The sequence below is a fragment of the Corythoichthys intestinalis genome, chromosome 10 (genome assembly GCF_030265065.1).
Source record: "Corythoichthys intestinalis isolate RoL2023-P3 chromosome 10, ASM3026506v1, whole genome shotgun sequence".
Taxonomy (NCBI): Eukaryota; Metazoa; Chordata; class Actinopteri; order Syngnathiformes; family Syngnathidae; genus Corythoichthys; species Corythoichthys intestinalis.
In genome coordinates, this window is record NC_080404.1 from 43,669,124 (window position 1) to 43,686,279 (window position 17,156).

The following is a 17,156-nucleotide window of genomic DNA, read 5'->3' on the forward strand; positions in this document are numbered from 1 at the left end:
GCAGAAGCTTGTTTTTCCTGTTTTTTTTTTTTGTAGAATATCCTAGAACGATTTCCTGACCGATGTATCGAAAATCGTTGTATAGCCATACCGTCAGGTCATCATGAGCTTTGTATCGCAAATCGTATCGTGAGGTACCAAGAGGTTCCCACTCCTGTACAGTATATGTGCCCCCCCCCCCCAAAAAAAAATTTAACCGGAATGTACAATTTTAATAGGTGAAAGTTAGTTCATATTAAAAAGCAAATACTATAGTTAAAGCCTTTGATTAACAGCACTGTGTGCAAACATTAAAAGTACTTTCAAATTTAAATCCTTTTAGCTGGCTACAGTCGATTTAGACTTGAAACAAAATTCACACAAGGCAAGGGTCCACAATAGAGCTTTATTTTGTCAAAGTAACAAACTCAGTATCTCTGCAAGCTACTGTAACAAACTCAACTATAAATCTTGTTTAAAAAAAAAAAAAAAAAAAAAAAAAAGTACACCTTTATTAGCTTCTGATCTATGCTCCATCCCCAGCACCTTGAGACTGAGCTAAGTAAGACATGTGGCCTTTAGCTTTGACATGCTCTGCCAACATGAGCAGACAACACAGCCTGTGGTCAGTGACAGCTCATGCCCAATTTAAATGTTAAGTACTGTTGTGCACACTTCCAGAGTAAAAGCCTTTAATCCTGCTTTTTTAAAACAGGAAGATTTCCCCTCACTTTTTAACAAGAGGCACTGGGTAGAATTCCCCAGTGCTTTTGGTACATGACAGTTGTAAATAGTGCTCATAATTACAGTTAAGTGAAGGGGGATTTCTCCATTTAACAAAGGCATGCAGCTCAATACAAAAAAATAATTACCTCAAATCAAAATTGAGGAAAATAAGACCAATTTTCAAATCTGGGTAGATTGTAAATTTTATTGGAAAACAAAAAATATACAACTTGGAATGGATTATTTGAGGCATGGCCAGAAGCCATTTTAAAAAAGAAAAAAAGAAAATGAGTGAGTAAAACATTTAAAAAGCATGGTAAGATTAGTAATCGTCTGGTATATAGAACAGCAGATACAAAAAGTTTGTACGAGTACGTAGGAGATACACCCGTGTCATTTTTTTTGCAGTAGTGCAATGCTGAGAGATTTCCCATATATACTTTGTCCATAGTCCATGCAGAGTTTCAACTCCTCTACATTGTTTCCATGCCAACAGTGTTGCCAAGTGACAACCAGCTGACAGGTTTCCAATGTCGCCTTGCCCAAAAAGGCCCCGAGCACAATACAGAGGAGTCGGTCCTCCGGCTCCCAAGGGCCTCGCAGGCATCTGGTTAGATGACCGTTTGTCACTCAAACACCATGACAGCAAAAGAAAGGGACATGGGGACAAGAGCCTATGCAGTTTACATGCAGTTCCTTTGGACAGCAGTAGGGGCAAAGGGGGGGAAGCTGGGGGTTAATAAGATTTTACAGATAAATTACACAAAGAAAAAAAGGCAAATTATTTATATACGAAATCTGTACAAGGCCTTCACTTTGCCGTCATCATTTGTACGAACTCTGTAGAGGGGTGGGAAAAACATTGTCAGGCTAACCCTTCCAAAACATTTTCAAATATTTCTCAACAAAAATGCACCGACCTTCATAGTTGACCTGTCCGTCTCCATCGATGTCCGCTTCTCTAATCATCTCGTCCACTTCTTCGTCAGTTAACTTCTCCCCGAGGTTTGTCATCACGTGACGGAGCTCAGCAGCACTGATGTAGCCGTTACCATCCTGAAAATGACACGGGAAAATTTAGCTTTCATGTAGTAGCCAGTCATGAGCTTATCAAAAACTTACCTTATCAAAGACACGGAACGCTTCTCTGATCTCCTCTTCACTGTCTGTATCCTTCATTTTTCTGGCCATCATGGTCAAGAATTCAGGGAAATCTATCGTGCCATTTCCTGAAAAGCACAAAGTTTCAATTAAAAGGTAGGGAGTTCCTAGTTTAGCTGCGGCAAAACGCTTTCCAATCCACTTACCATCTGCATCAACTTCATTGATCATGTCCTGCAACTCTGCCTCAGTGGGGTTCTGCCCAAGAGAGCGCATGACTGTGCCCAACTCTTTGGTGGTAATTGTGCCATCTCCATCCTTGTCAAAAAGTGAAAACGCCTCCTTGAACTCTGGGTAAAGCCAAGCCATAACAAATATTATGTCACATGTGTTGCAAATATCAACTCAGTGTTTTGATTCTCCGAAGGCAGTAGTTTCTCGTTAAACAAAAACCGTGACACTAAACACAAGGCAGGGTAGGGGGCTTATGACAGTCATAAGGATGCAAGATTGATGACAACCAAGAACAATGAGGCCTCTGTTATGCCTTACAACCTAACTATTTACAGGGTCAACACTGAAAAAGCCAACATTTATGTAGTAAGAAAATGTAGTGCTGCAACAATTAACTTAGGAAAAAAAGCTAAGAGATGTTGCTACTTCAAGTATTCTTATAATTAGAGTGACGTTGTAATGGTTTGTTTTCAAAGTATGCACTTAGGGGGCGTTTACATGGTGACTCTCCGAGAATACAAGAAATTTCAAATTTGCGTCTCCATTCGAACAATGTCGCAATTCCGCATTAAAACGATGTAGTATTTATGCCTGGCCCTAGGGGGCAGTGCAGATTTACATGGTGACAGAATGATGCACTTTGACGCCACCAAGCTCCCTCAGCCAAGAAAAAAATATGCCCGCCCACTCGAAGCAATGCCATTTTTCTTTTGTTCAAAAATGCACATAAATAGAAACATTCAACATATTTAAAAATATTAAAACAGTTAATTAAATTAAATTAAAACAGACATTCCGCTATATTTGCCGTTTTTAATGTTGAGTAGCACCGCTGCGCACGCCCAACGTGACGTGTACGAGTGCTGACGTTATCGGCGCGGTCTCTCGCCGCGGGAGCCTTTGATATGTATGCCGAGGAAGCCCCCTCAATCTGATTCTTCCACTTCGGAGGCAGGAGTCAGAATTTTTAGTCTTCGCCGACACCATATGCACGCGAGGCCTCTCTGCTAATCATTTAACATGGCTGAATCCAGCTTTTTTTTTTAATGCATTCGTAATCTAGTTTATAGGTATATTTAGCCTTTTGTGGGAATTTATTCGGGCGATTTGTTAAGAGCATTGCCCCCCAAAAAAAAAAAAAAAAAAAAAAATTAGCATTTTATAGCATTTAAGCTAGCGGACATTTGCTATGCAAGTCAGCCAATTGTTCTCTTGTCGTACCTAAAGCCTCAATTGTTTTTATAGCGTTTGAGGCTAAGCTCAGGTATTTTCCTTTATTTTTAAATGATTGAACACCCGGGAATTTTGTTTTAACATGTAATGCCCTTTTAAAAGTACAATCTTAGCAAGCCTTTGTTTCAAATCTCTTCAAATTGATTCTGCAACGCATTAAATGTGCCTAGTCCAATTACTCTATTATTCGAACTAGTTGACAGATTAATCGACTACTAAAATAATCAATAGCTACAGCTCTAAAATGTAGTCCAATGACTATCGGTGAGGGTACTGCATGGCAGTAGTCAATGGATGTTCAAGGTAACAGCACACACTGCCTTGTTTCAAAAGCAGCTCAAAACAGAAAAGGACCCATAAAATAAATAAAATAAATCAAAGCTACCGCTTATTGCAAAACCACCATGAAACACATTTTGGTTTAAAAAAAAAAAAAAAAAAAGTCCTTTTCTGAATTATCAAAGGCAGATCTGCAAACTCAAACAATACACATGTTAGTCGCCACATTAACATGAAAAATAAAACTAGCAGTAACTGGGCCAAGCAATCTACATTATATAACTTGAGTACAACCATTTATATTTTAAACGAAACTGCACAAGCCTTCGTTCCATGCAAAGACACACCCAGGCCAAAGCACATATCAAGCTCACAGCCAGATTTCATCATTTTATTTGATGGCAAGCAGACAGGCAGGAAATCCATGATTGTCCCCCATTTGAAAACAAGGAGGCCACATTATAAGGCAACACTGAATACATGAAAGATCGATTATATATGGCCTTTGGAGAATGTGAGGAAAGCAGCTCAAGAGCTATGTCGAGATGGCTTACCAGCAATCTGCTCTTCTGTAAGCTGATCAGCCTGTAAAAGAAAAATACACTAATTCAAAATATGATAACCAAATCCGCATCGTAAATGACTTAATGATGCAGTGTTGCAGAAGGCTTAACTTACAGTGCATTTAGACGCAAACACTGACAAATTGAAAGTAGATTCTCAATTTATATTTAAAAAAAAAAAAAAAAAAAAAAAAAAAAAAAAAAAAAAAAGGCTATCCAAAAGGGAATGACTGAGCCCAAAGATAGGTTAACTCCCACCTAGCGTCCAGTTATCCACATTACATCCATTTTAAATGAGCCGTTTGGTGCGAGAACATGGCCACACACACACAATACGTGACGTTTTGCTTGCAATTTTGGCGGCAACCTAACATTAAGAAGCTTTCCCTTGAGCCTTCAACACTTTCGACACAAACGTCGCGCATTTTAATGACAAGTCGTCACATACTACCAAGTAACGGACTAATACTTTTATTCACGCCAGTACCGCGTACGTACCAAATGAGACATTCGCATCAATGTAGCTGTGCAGTAAGAGCGCCAATAAGGCAGCACGCAGACGCGGAAACATTAGTGTACATTCATCTTCTGGCATAGGTAGCAACTTACGAATGAATAATAATTGGCGTCAAAAAGAAGATTAGGACGCCATTCGACCAACAATGCGACATTTTGGTCGCAACTTCAAAGGCGGCGTCGTTTCCCGTTATTCCGACGTCCCGTTATATGGGACATTAACGATGATTCGACATGGCAGCGCGAGATTGAAAAACGACGACGAGTGGCTTTATTTTCACTTACCATTTCGATGTAGATAGAGCTTCTTGTTCGCGGCCAAAATCCTTTGCACGCCTATGCTAGCACGTAAACTCGCCACACTGCCAGCCTGAATGATGGACACACCGCCGCCGACTGCAACTGGGTTCGCCTTTAACCGTTGTCCTAAACCCCTCCTCCTTTCAATATCCCTCCGCTCACTGCCATTTTATTCAAAGAATTATATTATCTATTTGAGATTTTATTTAGGCCAAGAACGCCTAATAAAATTTAGCACTACACTTTACTCAAGTTCGTGTCTTCTGTAGTAGTTTTTGCGCTGAAAGAGGGTATTATACACTTGAAACGACGACGGTCTAGTTTACGACGTATGAATACAGCGTGCTTCTCAGTGATGGGGCACACGCCCTTGCTGAAAGAAATGGCGCCCTGTGATTGGTTTGTTTGTACCTGCAATGCGTCACTCCCCATTTTCTGCGTTTCGCTGCATCTTAGCCAGTAGCCACAGACATCCTGTCTGTCGGCGGCGGTGCTACATCCACAGCAGGCTAGCTAGTGTGTGCATTACATTCAGATGGGCGTCATCCAAAGGGAACTCCCAAACAGTTTAGCTACTAATAAATATATTTATAGATAGTAAGAATTCGTTGCATCAGGCTTATCTCCTTGTTGACACAGATTGCCAGGATCAAATTACATTTTCATTAGGATGTTAAAATGTATGCGTGTGCTATCCCAATTTGGGACTCGTAGGGTAAATTAAATATGTATGCGTAATTAGATGGACACCTATGCGCATAGGCGGATCTATTCAGGCGAAGTAGGCGATCGCCTTAGGCCCCCAACCAATAGGGGGCCCCCAACCAGCTGCCCTTGCCCCAACGAGCAAGAGCTTGGGCCACCGGAGCCAGCAGCAGTGTTGTCACAGATTACTTGAAAAAGTAATTTAATTACTGATTATGCCTCAAAAAAAGTAATCTAATTACTTTACTGATTACTTCATTATCAAAGTAACTAAGTTACTTTAAAAGTAATCTATCAGTTACTTTTTACCCATTTTTCCCCTTTGCTGCCTAAACATAAGAATGACAGCAGAAAAATGTCATCACATGTAATTGACTGTCCGATGATTGAATTTAAAGGGGAATATCAGAATTCCGCGCTAGCTTAGCCACTCCGGAGTCCTGAAACTAACAAATATCTGACAAACTGCTTGGAATTTGTTGAAATCAACTCCACCGACCAATTTAACCCCGTTAAGTCTAAGATTAAGCCTAATGGCAAAACTTCTGAATTTCGGGTTATGGTTAACAGCATATCAGTGCCAATGTAAAACATCGCAAACTGACGGCACAATAATCAACAACACACAAGTGTAATGTACAGTGCAATAAACACAAAGGTGGTGGCGAGCGCGGATGCGCGTGCAGCCGTGCACATTAACAACCCGGAAGTACTCGTCTCAACACACACGCGGTCAATTTGGCCACAAAACGTGGCGGCAACTAAGCACTTTACACTCAATTGAACTTACAACACATCCCACAGATGCTAAACGAACACATCACCTCACGGCATAAATGTGCAACACGCATATGATGTAAACAAAGCTTGCCAACTTGGAGCGATGACTGCCCGTCGTTGCTACGGCAAAGCTACGAAACGGCCGCGCATGTAGGGGGTCCAACCTTTTGGTGATACCCTCCAGAATGAAGGAAAAATACTCACCTTCATTCATGGATATCCACACATCAACATTCTCTTGCAACGTCTCAACACTTGGCGCGAATGTCCAACCGCCTCAGTCCCACAACACGTGACGCGAGACCAAAACAGGAAATAGCTAAGAGGTTGTCATGGAAACACGTACCGTGAACCTTTTATTTTAGCATATTCCATTCAAAATGCTCTTCGTACATGACTACAATATTCTTCATTCTACATACGTTATAAGGCAATGAAAAAAACAGTAACGCAGAGACACTATGGAAACTAACTTTATTCAGATTACTGGTGTAGAAAAATGAACGCGTTAGATTACTCATTACTGAAAAAAGTAATCAGATTACAGTAACGCGCGTTACTGACAACACTGGCCAGCAGCACGCCCAACTATTCGTCATGTATAATGATGTCAGCATACCAAACAAACAAATAACAAAATAAAAAAGAAAGCCATTTGAATGCTTCATTTATATTCTCTCCTCCACACACACGCACTACAATAGACTGTTCACGACAACGGACTGAGTATCAGTCGCTCAGCTTCATTTAGCATCGTTTAGCTTCGCTTAGCTCCGTTTAGCATCGCTTAGCTGTTTGCTAGCTTCACTTAGCTCTCCCGCGTTTTTCACGCCACTAAGCTCGCTATTTTTACAGCTCACTTGCTAGTTTGCACGTCGGCTATCGTTTATTTCGAACACATGAGCTAACGTGCTCTCCATGAGAGCCAAAGTGCAGTGAGGGAGAAGTTGAGAACAGGCCGCTAATGCCTCTTTTAACTTTCTTCTTCTTCTTCTTCACACCGAACATAAAGCACACGACAGCACACCCTGTGGCGAAACAAGGCAGTACAGTTCCAATCAGTCATACAATAACACTCAACAGCTGGTTAACAGCATTTGCTCACGAAAATAAAAAAATTAATCTATTAGCGACACCAGAAGTAATGACGAAGAATGTTTTTTTACGGAGCGTAAAGCTTGCATATAAATAACGATTTCTGGAGTTAATCCCACATATTTCAGAATTAATATAATATGTTGAGTAACTACTACAGAATACAGATTCTACACTAACAATGGCTTTCAAATGACACTCTTTATGACAAATATGATTGGCAATGAATAATTATTCTAATTATTATACTTCTATTATATATGGTAGTATACTATAATAATAATGCTAGAATATTTTTTAAGAATTGTTTTGAATAATGTTGGAAAGGCAAAGTCAGTGTTCTGAATCTGTTTACTTTCCATTCTTTTGCACTAGTAAATTCTATTAGCATTTAACCTCATTGTTTATTTGTGATTAATTATTGTTATTTACGTGATTATTTGTACTTATAATAAAGAATTTAAGTGTTCCAAAATGGTTTTGTGAATTAATAAGTGTCAACAAAAATTTCATTGCTTAATTACTAAAAAAGAAAATTATTAGATTAGTCGACTAGTCGTGAAACTAGTCGGTTGACTAATCAGGAGAAAATTTGTCGTTTAGGACAGCCCTAGTGCACCGGAAAATATTTCCTCCACAGTTATGTCTAGTTATGTCAAGAATTATCCCTTCAAAATGTGTACACTTCTCTGAGTATGTACAGTGAGATAACTGTTGCATGTGTGCTGTACCGATACCGTTTTTTGGCCCTTGATTCCGGTCCCTAGCTGTGTGGTATCGACCGATGCCGGTAAATTTTTACAATGTAATAATGTTTTTTCCTCTTTAATTCTAAATTAGTGCATACTCATTGAATGTAAAGTAATAGCGTACGAATGCTATTTATAGACCGTGACGTCGTCATCGTAATGCGGAAGTGGGTCATTATAGACACGCCCTTATAGGCGGAGTTTGACTTTTGGGGCGGGGGGGCACAATATGTTGATGACCCAGAAACGCACTGTCAGCAATAAAATTAACTTACAAGAATATTTATAATAATTAGATGAAAATGAGAAATTTTTGTTTCCCATCATTCTTGAGGGGAATTCTAAAATCAGGCTGCTTCGGCTATACTTTTCTCCAAGATCGTCATCCATTGAATATGGTACGCCCACCGGTGTCGTGCCAATGTAGTTACCCCAGTCTGGGTGGAGCCACTGCACTGCACTGATCTGCTTGATTTCCGTGTTTTGGTGATGTAGTTATCTACGAGATTTTAAAACATGGCACATCCATAAAAAAAACCGTTTTTTCTTCTGTCGTATACCGTAACATACTTACTGAACATGAAAAAGGCAATGTTTCACTGTTTTACTCATAGGATGACCTATAACCTCCACAGATTTTCTATGGGGTTGAGATCTGGAGACTGGCTAGGCCACTCCAGGACCTTGAAATGCTTCTTACGAAGCCATTCCTTTGTTGCCCTGGCTGTGTGTTTGGGATCATTGTCATGCTGAAAGACCCAGCCATGTTTCATCTTCAATACCCTTGCTGATGGAAAGAGATTTTCACTCAAAAATCTCTCAATACATGGTCTCATTCATTCTTTCCTTTACAGAGATCAGTCGTCCTGGTCCCTTTGCAGAAAAACAGCCCCAAAGCATGATGTTTCCAACCCCATGCCTCACAGTGGGTATGGTGTTCTTCAGATGCAATTCAGTATTCTTTCTCCTCCAAACACGAGAACCTGTGTTTCTACCAAAAAGTTCTATTTTGGTTTCATCTGACCATAACACATTCTCCCAGTCCTCTTCTGGATCATCCAAATGCTCTATAGCAAACCGCAGACGGGCATGGACATGTATTGGCTTCGGCAGGGGGACACATCTGGCAGTGCAGGATTTGAGTCCCTGGCGGCGCATTGTGTTACCTTTGTTACTGTAGTCCCAGCTCTCTGTAGGTCATTCACTAGGTCTCCCCGTGTGGTTCTGGGATTTTTGCTCACTGTTCTTGTTATCATTTTGACGCCACGGCATGAGATCTTGCATGGAGCCCCAGATCGTCAGTATGTCTTCCATTTTCTAATAATTGCTCCCACAGTTTATTTCTTTACACCAAGCGTTTTACCTATTGCAGATTCAGTCTTCCCACCCTGGTGAAGGTCTACAATTTTGTCTCTGGTGTCCTTCGACAGCTCTTTGGTCTTGGCCATAGTGGAGTTTGGCAGCTCAGTGTGACTGACTGAGATTGTGGACAGGTGTCTTTTATACCGATAATGATTTAAAACAGGTGCCATTAATACAGGTAACGAGTGGAGCCTCGTTAGAAGAAGTTAGACCTCTTTGACAGCCAGAAATCTTTCTTGTTTGTCGGTGACCAAATACTTATTTTCCACTCTAATTTGGAAATAAATTCTTTAAAAATCAAACAATGTGATTTTCTGTTTTTTTTCACATTCTGTCTTTCATGGTTGAGGTTTACCCATGTTGACAATTACAGGTCTCTAATCTTTTCAAGTAGGAGATCTTGCACATTTGGTGGTTGACTAAATACTTATTTGCCCCACTGTATTGCGCAGCATCGCCACGATATTTCTTAGCACTCCCGATACCGATGATGTGATTTTAATGCCATATCAGTACCAATATAACTATCGGCATTAGTGCAACACTACTGTTCATGGTGCATTTTCAGGTCTAATTATACAGTTAGTGTGAGGGAGTATCTGATACCATGATTGCTGATGCTTGACTGCACTCCTGTCCCCCAGCGGCCACCTGTCTCAGGCCCGCTCTAAAGGGAGAGGAGGAGGAGGCAGAGAGAAGGTAGATGTTCAACAAGAACAACTTTATACTTGTAACACTCCTTTTGCTCAAAGAAATCTCTAGCGTCTCCTCATAGATATAAACAGTATTTCCCTACTTCCATCTTTGGTAATGCCAGGTCATGTGACCAACTGTGCAGCCTAACAATCTGCCAGGCTTTTTTTGCAACCTGCATAATCTTGAGCACATTGGATTTGTTTTCATACAGAGGTCTTTTTGTCATTCGAGATTAGAAAATACCAAAAGGTGACGACACAAAGGCCTAGCTCTGTCACAAGAACCAGATCAGCTGGAACATGAGTGAATGAATGAATGCATGGAAAACCTGTAGTACTATGAACAAGTGACCATGAACATGTAAAAGCACGTCACCTGGCATAGTCATCCAGCGTGCACAATCAGCTGTTCTTTAGACGATGCATTGCTCCCAGTGGACTTGATGGAGAACAATGGTGATTAAAAGGTCAAAGGTTAGTATGGCGAGCCCATATTAGAGCTCAGGATACATGACTTGCTGCTCCATAAACTCTAAACCAATCACCAATATTTGTGACTAGAGATGTGCCGATCGATCGGGTCCGATCACGTCATTTTCAAAGTAACGGAATTGGCAAAAAAATATCGGCCATGCCTTTTTTTAATATATATATATTTTTTAATGAAATCGTTTTCTAATTGTATTTAACGTTACAGACATAATATGTTATACTCATCCAGAGTCTTTAGTTTAGGCTTAAGGCAGGGTTATCAAATTTATCCCGATAACGGCAGTAATTAATGTTTTTAAAAATGTATCACATTAAAATATTTAACGCAATTAATACATGCGTTGCACGACCCACTCACCCATTGTCGCACTCAATCTGTAATGGTGCCGTTTTACCCTTATAGAGAGATAAAAGGCAGCGTAAAATGAGTAGAGTGAATTTTGGCAGCCTTTGGAGACTTTTTTAATTGGCTAAAGCCTTACAATCCCTCTCCCTACAATTAGAAATACCATGGGAAGCAATGAGGGGAAGCAAGGTAGCAATTGATCTTTATCTTAACACCTTATGTTATTCACCAATGCAGAGAAGATATATCAATTGGTAGCACTACGCACAGTCATGGTTCCACTTCCCATGATGCATTTGGGCATGGCTACGGTATCATTTACTGAAAGCTCAACAAATACACTAGATGGCAATATTTAGTCACAATATACAAAGTCACAAGTCTTTCTATCGGTGGATCCCTCTCACAGAAAGAATGTTAATAATGTAAATGCCATCTTGAGGATTATTGTCATAATAAACAAATACAGTACTTATGTACTGTATGTTGAATGTATATATTCGTCCGAGTTTTATTCATTTTTTTCTTAATGCATTGCCAAAATGTATATGATCGGGAAAAATTATCGGGAATGATTGGAATTGAATCGGGAGCAAAAAAAAGCAATCGGATCGGGAAATATCGGGATCGGCAGATACTCAAACTAAAACGATCGGGATCAGATCGGGAGCAGAAAAACATGATCGGAACAACCCTATTTGTGACGTATGCAAAAATGTTTTTGCATTTTGAAGAAATAGCACGTTATTTTACCGTTAACAGAAAAAATGAAAGTCAGTGCGCTTGTCTTTTCGTCACCTCTGTTAATATGTAACTTTTACTCATAACCGTAATAGTCCTTATCAGTTAGGGCTGACCCAGAACATTTTTTTAATGAAGTAGCTTCTTTCATTTCCTTTCAACCGAGAAGGTCAATGTTCACTGTAGTTTAGCAGATGCAAGGATCATTATTGTCCTATAACATCATGCAGTATAAAGAGAGTTTTTTTCATATAGCATGTGAACCGAATGACAAATAACAAGGCTATGTTTACCTGTGAAACCAAAAGACGACATTACAAATAAATGAGGCTGTGTAATGCACCTGTTGGTCCAGTGCCAAAGGAGTGGATCACCTTTCATGGGAGAGAATGTCAGGTGTTTGCACATTGCTGTCAATGAAAAGATCATTACGTAATGTGTGTGATTCTGCGTGTTTGTTTTGCCTTATTTCCATGTTTGAACTGAAATACAAGCTAAATACTTGTTTGTGTATCTTTCAATACGTGTGCACTGAGGGTAAACCAAGATTGAATGAGTGTGGTCGTTTGGGAATGAATTTTTTATGACAGACAGGCAATTCAGCAAGATCTGAAATGTCTCGCCGCACCAACCAGCTCAAGCTATGGCTCTGTCAGTGGACAATGTAGATGAGCCTAAAGCAAAGCACTTCAAGGAAACACGGCTGCTTTTACAGCCGTGCAATAACAGTATTAGGCGTATAAAGTCCAACACCGGGCTTGCTGTATATGAACCAATCCCATCGAGAAGGCTGGCCTACCTGTTACCGGGGGATGACTTGTTTTCCAAAATTACATCACGAGGCAGGAATGATTAATGGCCTCAAATCGGATAAGAGGATTTATTTGGGCCAGCCTGTTTCAATCATGTTGTGAGGAAATGGATATAGCATGAAACATGTCCTTAGTTTCCCATCTCCATTGACATTTTGTATTTTTGAGAATTTGTTTTTGTAATTGTCTTATTTGAGGTGATCATAGTACAAACCTAGCTTTAAATCCTGTAAAGTGAAAATGAAACTTCATCCATATGCTGTAGAGTGCCAGGAGTATGAAAAATACTCACATTCTGTCTCACTCAAATTAAAGTATGAATAAAGTTCAGCAACTGAAATGTATTTGGAGTAGTAAGAATAAAAGGTAATTTTACCAGCTGTTTCCACGTCATATAATCTAAAGGCTATAAAACTTCAAAGATCGTCAGTAAACACACCCTTCAAACTGGCCATGGATTTCCTTCCAACCAGGGGTGAAAGTGGGCCAGAACGGTCAGGAACGCAGTTCCGGTATAAGATTCAGGGCTGGAATGTTGTTTCGGAACACGGTGCTTTGATTCCGAAAATATGAAGGCAACTGTCAAAACGCTATGTAAAAAAAAAAAAAACATGCTCTGCTGCCACACATGCATTTCATCTCCAAGAAGAAAACAATCTACCAACATCAGATTTACATACACAAGTGTTAACAGCAAGCATAATAAAGTGCATGTGTAGCGTAATCCGTTTCCACCAATATTTATTATTTTATTCCACGGACGGCATGGAGGCTTCCCCAACTGCTGCAGTTATCTGAGTCTGACGTCAATGTGCGAATACACGCAGCAAAGCAAAACACCTGGACTCATTTATCAGTTCAACTGGCTGACATACTGACATGTGATCAGCAGAGATAGTTAGCTCTGATTGGTTCAAATGTGTATGTTTTGTGGAACAGGAAAAAAAATAGGTTGTTGAATTGATGCGACAAAAAAGGGCAATGCAACATAAAATGGATCAAATCTTTAAGAGCAACCGAAATAGTTGAGGAGGCTTATTTAGACTTATATTTGTCCATTTATGTTAGTCTACTTATTCATTTCCTTATGATTTAAAAAAAAGTCAATGTTTGCGCGATCTTCAAAATATATTGCTCTGCATAATATAAGTCATTTGTATTTATTTTTCTGAATGTATGTTTATTTTTAAAAAAGTAAATGTTTCTATTAACTTCAATTTTGATATACAGCTTATGTTCTTAAGTAGTTAAAACTGAGATGTGGCATTTAGTATGTGAGGAAATGAGGGAAAATAAAAATTAGGAGATGGAGGTTGGGGTTATTGCTGTTTCTGTTATGTTTTATTTTGCAAATCATTGAAAAAAAATACAATTTTGAATGAAAATCACTTTTTGTATGTGTTATAGAAATAACTGTGCTTAAACAGTTTTCTTTGCATTTCAGTAGTGTAAGGGGTTTGACCCCCCCCCCCCCCCCCCCAAATAAATAAATAAATAAAATAAAATAAAATTTCTGGCTCCGTGGGGACCTTCACGTCAGGGAGTTCTGGAAAGAGATTCTAGCCACTTTCACCCCTGCTTCCAACCTGTGATGTGACAGACCTTTATAGCAGTTACAGACCTTTATAGCAGTTCGACTGAAGTACAGAAACAAAATCATACTTCATATTAGTGCTGCAACGATTAATCGATTAACTCGATTAATTTTGCTGCTCCGAGTACTCGTTTAATTTAAGTGGCATTTTATTGCTTTATATTGGAAGTGTTTGCATTTAGTTTTATTGATTTGGGTGGATACATTGCCTTCTCGTCTGCCTCATTTCACATGGCTGAATCCAGGTGCTCCCTGTTAAAACCAACATAAGCTAAGTTTTTGTTTGAGCAAATTTTTTTTTTTTTGTAATGCATTCGTAATTTAGTTTAGGTATATTTAGCCTATTATGTGGAAATATGTGTCTAAACCATTTGTTGAAAGCATTGGAAAAAAGTTAGAACTTTATAGCATTTAAACTAGCGGACTTTTGCTATGTAAGTTAGCCAATTGTTCTTTTGTTGTACATAGATTTTTGTACCGTTTGAGTCTCAGCTCAGGTAATTTAATTTCTAATGGTCCTTATCTGATTACCCAATTATTAAAACTAATGGTTCATCGATTAATCGATTACTAAAATAGTCGATAGCTGCAGCCCTACTTCATATGAAGTTAACTATCGTATTTTTCACACTATAAGGCGCACCTGACTATAAGCCGCGACCCACCAACTTTGGCATGAAAACGGTATTTGTTCATAGAAAAGCCGCACTGGACTATAAGCCCCAGCTGTATTATGGGATATTTACAGCAAAAAATATTAACTGGTAACACTTTATTTGAAAGCGGCATCATACGACTGTAATAAGACCAACTGAACCACTATGAAGCTTTGAACCAATTGGCTGCAAAACTTCATTGCTTCGAGAGCCTTCATTTGGCCATCACTGCTCCCTTTGGGGAGACAGTCAACCTCTGCTACCACCTGCTGTCAATACTGTTGTTGTCCAACATGCCTCCTAGCATGCATTGCAGCGCTACAGATGTAAATAACAATCAAAATTCATGTTCCGTGCTAATTATTTCTTCAGTTACTGTTCCAGTTGTTTCATCAATTACTTATTATGGTATATACCAACACTTTTTTTGACAGTGGTGCCATAAGACCGTCGTTAGACAATCATATTTATGACATGACACTGTCATGAGCATTTATGAATGCTTATAGCAGATGTCATTTAGTGTTATCCGGCAAATTATCTCACTTTTGAATGGATGTAAAAGATCCAAGCTGGACATAACTGGTGTTAGTGACATAATTTGCAGGATGACACTTAATGACATAAGCATTTAGAAAGGCTCATGATAGTGTCATGTCATAATTATGACAGTCTTATGACAGTGTTATGACACCGCTGTCAAATAAAGTGTTACCTATTATCCGAAATAAATCAACAAATAAGCTGCAGGATTCAAAAGGAAGGAAAAAAGTAGCGGCTTATAGTCCGAAAATTACAGTATTATTCCCTAAATGAGATCTAGTCATGGGGATGGCGTGGTTCAGTGGTAGAGTAGGTGTCCCCCAATCCAGAGGTTGTGGGTTCGAGGAATTTGCCTAAGTATCCTTGAGTAACATACTGAACCCCACATTGCTCCTGGTGCTGCGTCACCAGAAGGTAGATGGCAATGTAGTGTAAATCACTTTGAGCGCCTTGAAAGGTGGAAAAGCGCATAACACCATTTAGTCTTCAAAAAATTCTACAAGAAGAGTATGAGTGTGCATTAAATAATTATGATTCTGACTTCTGAACAGTTACATTACGTTGCACACTAGTATCAGTACCGATACGGCACTAAAATGATGCCATCGGTTTCGGCAAGTACTAAGAAATAACTTGCCATTGCTGTGCAAAATGTACTTTTCGAGACCTAGTTTCCAACAGCTGGTCCTCTGACCCAAGATGGCCGCCAGCTACACACGCCACCAATAAGACAATGGCGTCCAATTATACTTCTGTTGTGAATTTAAATAAGTTTATCACTAATTGATGTCTAATTTATTTGAAGTGGGAGGGTGGTAGCAAATGAATGTTTATAAATTTATTATAATCCCACTTCAAATGCATGGGACATCTAGCATCATCAGTGGCAGACAATGAGTTAAGCAGTGTCTGACTTAACCGCGATAGAATTATTTTACATTCAAGTATGCAGAAATGTTGTATTTAAAGAAAAAAATATATATTTGGTAGGGATGTCCCGATTCGATCACGGGATCAGAAATACGGCCGATCTCGCCATTTTTCAGAGGATCAGAATCGGGTAAAATGATCGGGTTTTATATTTAAAAAATATATTTATGTCTTTCTGCTTCATGCTCGTAAATCGCCACACCCTCCCTCCTGCTAAGCAGCGCGGCCAAACTGTTCAGTACAGCTTGCGTTTGGTACTTAAAGTTAACAATGATTGACAGGTTTTTAGATCTTAATCTTGCCAGAGTAGCTTGGTAGCCCACCGATCAAAGGCGCAAATACGTATGTCAAACATTGTTTAGCTTGTTACACACTAGCGGTAGTGTGCTGTGGCAACTCATTGTGTAAGTGAGAGGTTGTTCTCAGCAGCATGAGGGTCAAATCATATTCAAGCAGATTTGAGTGGACTCACTCAATGAAGCATTAAATAAGGACAAGCATTTTTCTACATTAATCTTGTTGAAAAAAAAAAAAACACATTATGAAGGTGGCATTATGGCATGTTTGAAACTTTTTGTTAAAATGTATATTTTTTTAATTTTTGGTATCGGATCGGGACTCTGTATCGGCAGATTCTCAAAATCAGGTAACTTGAGTGCAGAAATATGTGATCGGGACATCCCTAATATTTGGTAGATTTTTTTTCTCCAAAAATGTATCGTTAC

The 17,156-nt window shown here is 39.3% G+C and overlaps 1 protein-coding gene across 1 annotated transcript; it reads right to left on the reverse strand.

The window, feature by feature from the left end:
- Nucleotides 1-460: 460 nt before the first annotated feature.
- On the reverse strand, nucleotides 461-5,054 carry calm2a (calmodulin 2a (phosphorylase kinase, delta)). The gene is made up of 6 exons (XM_057847701.1): nucleotides 4,917-5,054; nucleotides 4,107-4,137; nucleotides 2,013-2,156; nucleotides 1,828-1,934; nucleotides 1,626-1,761; nucleotides 461-1,545 (listed from the first exon to the last, which is right to left on the reverse strand). The coding sequence occupies exons 1-6, from the start codon at nucleotides 4,917-4,919 to the stop codon at nucleotides 1,517-1,519; spliced, it is 450 nt and encodes a 149-aa protein (XP_057703684.1). The 5' UTR covers nucleotides 4,920-5,054; the 3' UTR covers nucleotides 461-1,516.
- Between the last annotated feature and the right edge of the window lie 12,102 nt (nucleotides 5,055-17,156).

Bases quoted from the DNA above. Each gene is read 5' to 3' on its own strand.
- calm2a (XM_057847701.1), bottom strand. The intron at 1,935-2,012 runs GTAAGTGGATTG...TGTGCTTTTCAG, and splicing joins CAATGAAGTTGATGCAGATG to GAAATGGCACGATAGATTTC. The intron at 1,762-1,827 runs GTAAGTTTTTGA...TGTCATTTTCAG, and splicing joins CGTTCCGTGTCTTTGATAAG to GATGGTAACGGCTACATCAG.